The 12,030-nt window shown below is 41.7% G+C and overlaps 1 protein-coding gene across 1 annotated transcript in view; it reads right to left on the bottom strand.

Annotated features, from left to right (window-relative positions):
• Positions 1-12,030, bottom strand: part of LOC142074941 (succinyl-CoA:3-ketoacid coenzyme A transferase 1, mitochondrial-like) — a 100,259-nt gene that overhangs the window by 35,531 nt on the left and 52,698 nt on the right. The window contains exon 7 of the mRNA XM_075135958.1: positions 8,931-8,991. Coding sequence (XP_074992059.1) covers positions 8,931-8,991 — 61 coding nt within the window. The remainder of the gene's footprint in view (positions 1-8,930; positions 8,992-12,030) is intronic.

Genomic DNA, 12,030 nt, shown 5'->3' with positions numbered 1-12,030 from the left:
TATCCATGAATGTGAAACATGCACTGCCATCAAACAAGCCAAGTGAGTAAAGCCTCTTTGGTATGGAGGACGATGGTTGAAATATAAATATGGGGAGGCCTGGCAGACTGATTATATCACACTCCCACAAAGCCACCACGGCAAGCGCTATGTGCTCACCATGGTGGAAGCAACCATCGGCTGTCTGGAAACATACCCTGTGCCCCATGCCACTGCCCGGAACACCATCCTGGGCCTTGAAAAGCAAGTCCTGTGGTGACATGGCACCCCAGAAAGAATTGAGTCAGACAACGGGACTCATTGCCGAAACACCCACATAGACACCGGAGCCAAAGAGCATGGCATTGAGTGGGTATATCACATCCCCTACCATGCACCAGCCTCTGGGAAAATTGAACAATACAATGGGCTGCTAAAGCCTACACTGAGAGCAATGGGTGGTGGGACATTCAAGCATTGGGATACACATTTAGCAAAAGCCACCTGGTTAGTCAACACCAGGGGATCTTTCAATCAAGCTGGCCCTGCCCAATCAAAACCCTTACGTACTGTAGAGGGAAATAAAGTCCCTGTCGTGCACATAAGAAATATGCTGGGGAAGACAGTCTGGGTTACTCCTGCCTCTGGCAAGGGAAAACCCATCCGTGGGATTGCTTTTGCTCAAGGACCTGGGTGCACTTGGTGGGTGATGCGAAAGGATGGGGAAGTCCGATGTGTACCTCAAGGGGATTTGATTTTGGGTGAAAATAGCCAATGAACTGAATTGTATGATGTTAATTGCTATATAATACTGTATGTCATCACTTCTATGGTTGCTGTCAATGATATAGCAGTAAGAATCACCCAGATTAATGAAGAATGAACTAACTCCAATGAAACCGAGCGAAGTGCAGTGATGATACAATTGGACAAGCGCAGTGATAATGGAACCAGAACTGGCTTCAGGATGCAACAGTCCAACACCACACACCATCTCTCCTGCCCTGAAAGACTATTCTAACAGATGGAGCCCAAAGTCATGGACTAAATGAACTCAATGGACATTTTAGAGGGATGGCCCATAGACTAAGGGAATGATAACTGTGTGTGTTTATATATATATATAAAAAGACAAGAAAGGTAGTGGTGATTAATTGGAATGTGTTAGAAAATGTGAGACCTAAGCATGACGTAAATGGTATAGAATAAGGGGTGGATACTGTCCTGGTTTCGGCTGGGATAGGGTTAAATTTCTTCCTCGTGCTGTGTTTTGGATTTAATATGAGAAGAATGTTGATAACACACTGATGTTTTCAGTTTTTGCTAAGTACCCTGTCAAGGACAGCTTCCATGCCCTACCAAGCAGAGGCTGGGAGGAGGGAGCATAGTCAGGACAGCTGGCCCAGCTGGCCAACGGGGTATTCCATACCATGTGATGTCATGTTCAGTATATGAATGGTATGCGTGTTCCAGGAAGTAGCGATTGCTACTTGGTTATCAGTCAGCGCGGGTGGTGAGCAATTGCATTGTGCGTCACTCATTTTGTATATTCTATCAGTATTATTATTATTATTATTATTATTATTATTATTGTTATTATTATTATTATTTTCCCTTTTCTGTTCTATTAAGCTGTCTTTATCTCAACCCACGAGTTTTTCTCACTGTTACCCTTCTGATTCTCTCCCCATCCCACTGAGGGGGCAGGGGGAGTGAGCGAGTGGCTGTGTGGGCTTTGGCTGCCTGCCAGATTAAACCACAACACAGGTCCTGCTTGAGTAACCTGATCTCCTTCTGTGACACTATGACCCGCTTAGTGGATGAGGTAAAGGCTATGGATGTGGTCTACCTAGACTTTAGTAAAGCCTTTGACACCATTTCCCACAGAATTGTCCTGCAGCAACTGGCTGCTCGTGGCTTGGATGGGCGTACTCTTCACTAGGTAAAAAACTGGCTGGACGGCCGAGCCCAGAGAGTTGTGGTGAATGGAGTTAAATCCAGTTGGCGGCCGGTCACAAGTGGTGTTCCCCAGGGCTCAGTTTTGGGGCCAGTTTTGTTTAATATCTTCATCAATGATCTGGATGAGGGGATCGAGTGCACCCTCAGGAAGTTTGCAGAGCACACCAAGGTGGGCGGGAGTGTTGATCTGCTCGAGGGTAGGAAGGCTCTGCAGAGGGACCTGGATAGGCTGGATCGATGGGCTGAGGCCAACTGTATGAGGTTCAACAAGGCCAAGTGCCGGGTCCTGCACTTGGGTCACAACAACCCCATGCAACGCTACAGGCTTGGGGAAGAGTGGCTGGAAAGCTGCCCAGAGGAAAAGGACCTGGGGGTGTTGGTCGACAGCCAGCTGAACATGAGCCGGCAGTGTGCCCAGGTGGCCAAGAAGGCCAATGGCATCCTGGCCTGTATCAGAAATAGTGTGGCCAGCAGGACTAGGGAGGTGATCGTGCCCCTGTACTCGGCACTGGTGAGGCCGCACCTTGAATACTGTGTTCCGTTTTGGGCCCCTCACTACAAGAAAGACATTGAGGTGCTGGAGCATGTCCAGAGGAGGGCAACGAAGCTGGTGAAGGGTCTAGAGACCAAGTCTTAAGAGGAGCAGCTGAGGGAATTGGGACTGTTTAGTCTGGAGAAGAGGAGGCTGAGGGGAGACCTTATCCCTCTCTACAACTACCTGAAAGGAGGTTGTAGCGAGGTGGTTGTCTGTCTCTTTTCCCTAGTAGCAATTGATAGGATGAGAGGAAATGGCCTCAAGTTGCGCCAAGGGAGGTTTAGATTGGATATTAGGAAAAATTTCTTCACCGAAAGGGTTATCAAGCACTGGAGCAGCCTGCCCAGGGAAGTGGTTGAGTCACCATCCCTGGAGGCATTTGAAAGACATGTAGACATGATGCTTAGGGCATGGTTTAGTGGTGGACTTGGTAGTGTTAGGTTAACGGTTGTACTCGATGATTTTGAGGGTCCTTTCCAACCTAAATGTTTCTACGAAATAAAAACAACAAAAGAACATTCAAGTCTGGAGGTAGGCTTCTTTTTGGCAAACTAAAATTACTGTCACAATGGTGTGCAAATGTTTCTAGGAGCTGCTTTTCCAAAAAAAAGTACTAGTAGTCCCTGTTTTTCAACTCCAATCCTTCTCAGAATTGTTCTTTAACCTTCTATGACTGGCACCATAATAGCCACCAAACTGCTTTTTAACATTACTGAAGCAGAAAAGGCATTCAGCCTTCTTTGTACTCTGCAATGGTAATTTTACTCTCTTCATTCATCAGTGAAGTATCAATGTCCTTGGTCTTCCAGCCCACTATGTATGTACTCTTAGAAAGATTTCTTGCTACCTTCAAGTCTTCTTTATTTTGTACTGGGCTGGAGTTTTCTGAGTTTGCTCCTATGTGCTTAAGCTTTTTTTGTCTGGTTAATTTTTGTAATGCTCAGCCTCAGATATCTGACCTTGGTCTCACTTTCTGTCATTTTTTTTCTGTGTTTGAGATAGCAATGATTGTGATCAAGCTCAAACTCCTACTGCTTTCTCCATGCTGTAAAAGTTTATTCTCAAGCCCTTAACACAGTCTTTCCTTAACTTCATTTCTTCTTAGCTATACCTCCCAGAAGCCTTCATCTACCAAGTCTATGAGCTCACAAAGTCAGTCTTCCTAAAAGCCATTCCTGATATTTTCCTGTTTTTACTTCTATTCTGTTTAAGGATCATGAGCTTGCATTTCATAGTTACTCTCCCACAAGTGTTCACTCAAATCTTTCCTCTAAGGTTCCTTTGGGAAAGGATATTGTAATGTCTGTACTCTATAACTGGGTTCATGGTTATCTAAATTCAGATCCACAAACATCTCTGATTCAGGATTTAGCCAAAACCTAGGCATGTAAATCCAATAATGCAGTCAATTTCCCACCTAACCACCTAGATGTTTAAGATGCAAAGACTTCCATACTAATACTAATACTAAAATATTTTATATATATAATATATATTTTACATATATTATACTAATATATTATGGCAACTAGAATTCTAATGTCATTTGTGCCAAAAGCTGCTGGTGAGGTGGCAGGACTAAGCAGCTCAGTGTCCATCCTGTGCCAAATGCAATTCTCAATCAAAACATTCCCCCACTGCAGACCCCTGGGATGCCCTCTCAGCAACTATCCCCTGAGCGCACACGTAGTCATCACTGAGCACCTAAACAATATCGAAAAAGGCTATAGCAACACAACAGCTCAGTGGTTACAGCACTTGCACAGAAGGACCTTGGTTCTCTGTCTTCCTCAGCCTCAAATCCTGATCTGTGGTTTCCCAGAAAAACATCCTAATGAAAAACATCCTAATGCAAATGTCAGTGCCCATCCCAAATCTAGAATCGCTTCCTGTACCAGGGTTCAGTTTCAAGTTCTATGGCTGGGGCATCCAGGTAAGGAATAAGATTATTTTAGATTCTTTTTCCACCTTAAAATAGTACTTACAGGCTTTCTACAATAAACTGTCACTGTGTAAAAACCTTGAAGAATTCCTCAGAATGGACCTATGCATCTGAGGAAAGTTTTCCCAGTGTTAAAACATTTGGAGGAGTAGACACCAAAAAAAAGGGTTAATTTTCCAGTTTCCTCAGTAAAACACAATGCCATGTTTTAGCACAAATAACAGGATACAAATGGCTTATTTCAGTCTGCTTCTGTCCCTCAGTGCAGAGCAGTTCATTGTACCTGAGAAAATGGCGCTCACTGACATGGCTGTGTTGTTACTAGGCAACCAGAGATAAAATGCAGGGTTTAATGATTTTTAATTAATGCATTTTTTTGAGAAAGTACACTCTTTTTTTCCTCCCCAATATTATTTTGAGGTGGAAATGCTGTTTACATGGGGAGATATATTTAGCCATCCTCTGCAATCTGAACTAGAAAATTATTCAAACTGGATATTCAAACAGCCAGTCAATAAATATTTCTAAACATATTGACTATTACCACTATCAAACACTTACATCGTGGCAGTGGCTGAGATCTCAAACCACTTCTCCAGGGTCAAGTATTCAGTAGGTCTCACAGCAGAGAATAACAATGGCAGGAAACTGACAGCAGCTTAGGGACGTTTGGGGCCGTTATGGATGTTTATGTACTCCTCCATGGCAGAGAGCAAGAGCCTGATCCTAAATCACCCTTCACCTCTCCAGTGCTGCCATGACATCCACACCTGGCAAAGTCACACCAAGTTTTTTCCTGTGGCTTTGGTTTGCCTTGATTTTCTCCAAAAGAGAAGTGTCATCACCAAAGCTGGTCCTCCCAGTGGGGCTCTGCTCACAGGAGCCTCTACAGGAAGATGCACATCTTAGGAAACAGCCTAATATCACAGCCCTTGCCCTAGCAGTCTAGGCACACATCCAGGAGGCCTTTCTGTAACTCTGAGCTGCTACACATTTCATTTCCTATCACACAATTCAATGGGTCTGTTGAGGGGCCTGACAGCAGTGCCGCCTGATGAATTCAGCAGACATGTCCTTTGTACAACAGAGAGTGTTTGAAATGTTACCACATATATAAGACCACACACGCCCTCAAGTTTCTTCACATGCCAAGCCCTTCCTCGGCACCTTTACAAGGGCTCGTGGCTCATATATAACTTATGAGCACTGAGTTCCCTGTAGATTGGCTAATTTCCCAACTCTCCCATCTTTGCAATAGCAGCGCCTACACCATGGGAGCAGGAAAGTGTTTATAGATCTGAAAATCAACTGAAAGCCTCAGGCTGAGTGCATGTGCAAGGGTTCAGGTCCAAACAAAGCTGCAGTTCTAACTGCATACTTAACTCCTGCAAGTTCTGCAAGATGAAGTGAGAAGTAGATGTAACAAATAGAGAACCATTTTGGAATGCAGCACTGTAGAAGAACTAAAAAACAAATAAATTCCTGTATCATTTTGCTGTCACATTGTCCTGGTTCCGGCTGGAACAGAGTCAACTTTCTTCCCAGTAGCTTGGGGGATGTGCTATGTTTTGGGTTTGGTATGAGAGGAGCGTTGATGGCCCACTGATGCTTTGGTTGTTGCTGGGTGGTGCTTGCACTGGGGACTTTTTTTCGGCCTCCCATGCTCTGTCAAGTGCAGGGGAAGCTGGGGAGGGGGAAGCATAGCCGGGGCGGTTGACCCAGCTGGCCAATGGGGTATTCTATACCATGTGACATCATGCTCAGTATAAAAACTAGGCGGGGGGGGCTCACGACACACGGTCAGCGAGTGGTGAGCAGTTGCATTGTGCATCGCCTGCTTTGTATATTCTGTTATTGTTGTTATCATTGTTATTATTACTGTTCTACTTTGTTTTATTTCCATTATTAAACTGTTTTTATCTCAACCCACAAGTTTTTCTACTTGTGACCTCCTGATTCTCTCCCCCATCCTACCAGAGCAATGGGGTGAGCGAGCAGCTGCGTGGTGTTTAGCTGCTGGCTGGGGTTAAACCGCGACACACATATACATAAAGCCAAACTAACTAATATTGCCGATACTGTATTATTTAACATTTTTCTCTGCAACAGTTACCTTCCAAATAACAGGAATCATGCAATTCAGTTAAAACTGCTTCTTGACCGTTAATACTGGTCACCTTTAATTTAAAGTAGAAATTCCGCTGGACTCAGCATAGTTGGATCTTTATGTAAATTATCTATGCCTCAGCATACATCCTTATTATCATGAATAATACTTCCTATCACTTAGAAAAACAAACAAAATGTATGTAACGGTCCAAAATATTTTTGCAGTTCAGTAAACACCTCCTGCATTTTACAATCAATGTATTTCTGATCCCCAAAAGGGTACTGAACAGCTACTTCTAACCATTTGCCTAGTCAAAATAAACAAGGCTGAGGCTCAGCTTGGTGCTTCGTGCTAGACAAGCAGATGTTGGCAGCATAAGTCTGGTTGCATAACAGGTACAAAGCTCCAAGTTGAAACTTGGGATGGGAGCACCAGACTGAGAAACTACAGTCCTGCAAATCCCAATTAATCACTGCATGACTCTGAAGACAAGTCTGACCTGTAGCTAGTGGTGATGGAAAGGAGCAGGGATGGCTTCAAACCTCTACTCCTGGGACTGTCTGCTTAAATTAAGTTAAATGGTCAGTGGGTGAAAAACAGAAACAGAGCTAGGAACAGATATCAGAACTCAGAAATCCCTGCTGCCAAGTGAGTATCCGAATTACTAGCCTACAGAATCTTTTTTCTTCTCCCTGTAAGTGGGATTGAGAATTTCACCCTTCAGCCTTGAACAATGTTAACTAAGGAGTCAGACAAAACTCTTTTCAGTCGCCTCAGTTCCCTAGTGATTAGCTCTAAACAGCTGCAGGCTGATGATTCTCAGTACTGAGGATGTACTAGATGCCACAGTGAGATATCTCCTTCCGATTCCCTGGGTTTGAACTCTTAAATCCAAACACAACATTCTGAATTCCACTTTGGAAAAAAGACACTTTAAAGTTAAGCCAATGAGGCACTGCATTTGGCTCGAAATATCTATTTGTCCTAAATCTCTGCTTATACCTCTTCTCCCATTAATTTGTCCATAAAAAACTAGAGTTGTAAAGTAATATTAATGTGTCATCTTGCAAAAAGCATGTCAGTTTTTAAATGGTATTGAAAATACAACAAGACTCATGGTGGACACAGTTCACAGCAGATCTACCAAAGATTGTCAAGTGGAATTATAGCAAGAAGGATGTCACATAATTGCTGCTCACTGACAAGAAAATTCTACCCTATCACATGTGGATAGAAGAGCAGAAAGAAAGAGATGGAATGTAGGTGGAAGGCACTTAAATTCTCTAAACGCCAGACTGTGAACAAAGTATGAAGGGCGAGTGACTAGAAGGAAAGGGAATTAAGGATTCTTTATTTAATTTTTAAATGGAAAAATGTTTTAAGCCTTTCTTGAAAACCAATTGTGAAAATTCATGTACTGTTCCTGAATTGTCACTGTAAGTCATGTGACAAATTCTATGGTATTTTTGTCATAGTTCTGTAAAACACAAAGAAATAATTCAAGTTTCCAAATGTATTATCCAGAGATGTTTATATAACAAATATCTTTTCCAGATACGTTTTTACCAACCCCCCCCAAACAACAAATCCAAAACCTGAAGAAACACAAGCCTCTTCCATTTAGAATTTACTAGAAATGGTCTAGAAGAGTTTGTCTTGATCTTACTATCAAACCATATTTAGCTTTTATTAAGCATATTAAAAAAACCACACCTTATCAGGGAGTGAGGAAAAAGCTAATAGAGCAGTCTATCTTTTAGATATTACTATGCCTTAGCAACTCTCCAGTCACCAATATATTTCCAGTGTAGGCTGCTCCATGTTTTTAAACATTATAGTTTTAGACAACAAGGAAAAAGTACAAAAAGATTGGAAGAAACTTCTAGATCGTGTAGTCCATCCTCTTTCTCAAGGCATAACCAAATGTCCGTATCTCATTCTGGACTGATATTTATATATTTTATTTTTAGAGACCTCAACTGTGATAGCTCCATGACTTCCCAATCTATGTTGTTATGTACTTATCCTTATTATAAGGAAGCTTTGCATACGGTCTTATGTGAATCTTTTCAAGCGCAGCCTAAGCCTATTGTTTCTTCTTTCATCCACACATTCTTTTATTTAACAAACTTGAAGCCCGTTGCTGTGTTTCCCTTTCAAAGGCTGATCACAGCGAACACAAAGTCCTGGCCAGGATCAGATGAACAGTAATAAACTGAGGAACCATGGTGAACTAATCACTAAAACGGAGCACAGTATTAGGAGTAGCCAATTCAAGGAGACAGGTTAGATCACTGTCTCTGGTAAGAAATCCATTCAATGAGTCAAGAAAAGAACTCTGTCCTCAGACCAAAGGAGTTTGTTGACTACAGGGGGATAGGGCTTACTATGCTTCAATTCCCTACCTCCACCACAGTTGTCTTGGCAGCTTTGCACATAGGCTGGTTGAAGTTTCTTGCAGTTTTCCTGAAAAAGAAAAGAAAAATAATAAATATTAAAAGCTGTAAAAGTACAAGGAAAGACTTTTCAGACATAAGCTACTACAAGTATCTCTGTAATATAAACATCACAAATCTTTTTACCACATAGCTAGAGGACTAATAAAAAATAGGAAGGAGGAAAAAGTATTATGGAATTGTGTAAGGTGCATATGAAATTAAATCATATTTTGCTACATTAGAAAGTATTTATTACAGCTCTTTTGACTTTTAATCAGCACATTGTTTGATTGAAATTGGGTGTGCTACTGATATCTTCATTTATCAGATACAAGAGTAGCAGCAAGCTGGGCTGTGTACAATGTACCTTCCCATTATTTCACTGCACAAAGAATGAAATTAATCTCCACAGCCAGCACAGGGCCTAACAACCTCTCAAGTCCTACATATGCCTTCATAATTCAGACTAGGAAGCTATATGGACTTGGGCTAGCACTTTGCACGGTAGTAAATTTAATCCAATTCACTTGATTAAAAAAGCTGTGCCAGTTTTGGCACTCACTCTGCATTCATCCTAAGTATTCCCATGCAATATTTCTGTAACAAGGAAAAAGAACCTCTAGGGAATAAAGTAACACATGACATGTATAACCATGCTGGGATCTGCACCCAGATCCTAGTAGGCACAAGGAAAAACAAGTGACCTGTGTCAGCCCCTCTCTGTATTTTCCAGAAAGCAAACAAAACTGTGGGGCATAATATTTAAGAAAAATTATGTATATTTTGGTGGGGTTCCACTGATAGCTTCTCAGCATTTTTCTCTTACAAAGTAGAATCCTTGAAAATTTTTCATTAAAATGCATGAAACTAGGGTTCAAAACAAGTCAAAACCTCCTTTTTTTCCCCTTTCCACAGAAGCATTTTTTTTTTCTGACTATCCTTATTTCCCAACGTCTTCGCCTCCTTTCTTCACCCTTTTGCCTGATGACCATGCCTAGCACTATAACCGTGCTGAACTTTGGGATGCTGCTGCCACCTCGTGGCTTTAGGGGAGGTAGGGAATTGAAATGCCAAGTCCTGAGACTATTCTACCATGCAGTTTTAAGCTGATTACTAGTGCACAGACCTACAGAATCAAAGCCATACCCCCAAGGCACATATCTTGTGCAATCCTGTTTTATCCAGCTGTGAAACCTCTAACAGAGGCTATAGAAGGGGCAATATATTTTTTCCATGGGTCTTCAATTGGGCTGTGTAAATACAAAAGAACATAAGAAGAGGAAAGCATAAAAAAAGACTTGAATTTATATTCTTCTCTTAGGGCATGAATACAATACTAGCTAGTAGTGATTTAGGGAAAAATACCCTAAATTAGGTAGAGTAGAAAATGCAAAGAAAAATAAAGTTACAAAAGATTAATTAAAATAGCAGGGGAATGGATTCAGATGGGGGAAGGCAGATGTGGAAACAAAGAATTCAGTATTTCATCCCAAGAGGCTACTTTTCTGAGCCAAAGACTTTCTCAAGATCGTAGTGGCTGGTCTGCCAGTAAAAGAAACTGATATAAAATTATTTTCACATAAGGGAAAAAGCTACAAGAAGAAAACATTTCAATGTCAAATTAAGAAGAATTAATGGGCTTGATCCTGACCCTATTTACAAAAGCTTATGCAATTTAGAATGTTCTTGGGTTAGTAAAATTGTTTCAGAAGAAGCAGTCTTCTATAAGATCAAAGCTCTTATTTCTAAAGAACACATCAATCCAGAAGAAGAAAAAACAGAAATACTACACTTATTTTCCAACACAGAATAGGGTTGAAATCCAGAAACTAGCTAGCCAAGTCTGCCTTTTTATTTTAAGATAGCTTTCTGGACATCTAGACTCAGCAATGTATACAAAGTCCATTGTTCCAGTGATTTGATTCCTAAACTGACCCAAAGGCATGACAACAGCTTTTCTCCCAAAGGCAAAAGATAGCGAACTAGTTCATAGTAGAATAAAACAACCAACTACATCCACTACGCACCTATTGGTGTGGAGATGAAGGGACACCTCGGATATGAGCTGAATTTACGTATTGCAGAACCACTTGAAGCATGAAGAGATGACCTGACATGACTGTCTGTGACAGCAGGGGCCCTGAGTCTGGATATCCCTTCAACTTCTCTGTTCCTTTGTCAAGAACGTACTTTTAGTGGCACCAAACCACATCTCTGCTTGTAGAGCGAGAATATATTGGGCTAGAACTCCAAAGCAGAATGGTACCAGATGAAAAGGGAGGGCAGCCAAAGTAGGTAGAATACCCACAAAAGCAGTGGAGCTCCCTGCTGTTGTCCTAACAAGCAAAGCTCCAAGGGAGCTTTAAAACCTGGAGACACTCTGTTCAGCTAAGCAGAACTAGTACCTGCATCAGACTAACAAAGTGAAATGTCCATATATGCATCCTTTCAGCTAGCACAGGAACAAGGTGAGATTATTTCATTATGTTTGAGGGAGTCTTGGATTATTTGTCTTGGTATGGTGCACTACACTTAAGAATGATTATCTACTGGGCCAGACACAGGTCTTGTTAGGCAAGAGTTGTGGTGCAGAATAGTCCTCTCTGCATAAAGATGCCTGGAAGGAAAGCAGCCACAGCATGCTGTATGGAACAAAAGAGCTAGAGGACATGAAGGCTCATGTATAAAACCCTGTTTAAAAAATTGCTTTCTAAAGGACCTGGTGCCATTCAGGATCCCCAAGAAAACAGTATAGCTTCATGTATGAGAACAGACAAAAAAAAGTCATGCTGGCCTGTGTGGTACTAATAAGTCAACCTGAAGTACATCCTTTAGATTTAAAAAAGCTCTTAGCTTGAGGGTGATTAACAGTTTGGCAGACACTTACTCCATTCCTATTGGCTCAACAGATACCAGAGTCATGGGAAATACACTATAAATAGTACCACACTGCTGTGAAAGTGGTGGCAGATGTGAGTAAACACAGAGTCTATGTCTATCTAGGCATACCTCAGCAAACAAAAGCACAAGTCACATAATAAAAAAAAGTATGGAAGGGTCCCACCGA

The sequence above is a fragment of the Calonectris borealis genome, chromosome W (genome assembly GCF_964195595.1).
Source record: "Calonectris borealis chromosome W, bCalBor7.hap1.2, whole genome shotgun sequence".
Classification (NCBI taxonomy): domain Eukaryota; kingdom Metazoa; phylum Chordata; class Aves; order Procellariiformes; family Procellariidae; genus Calonectris; species Calonectris borealis.
The sequence above is the reverse complement of the archived record's forward strand: the minus strand, read 5'-3'. Positions and strand labels throughout refer to the sequence as shown.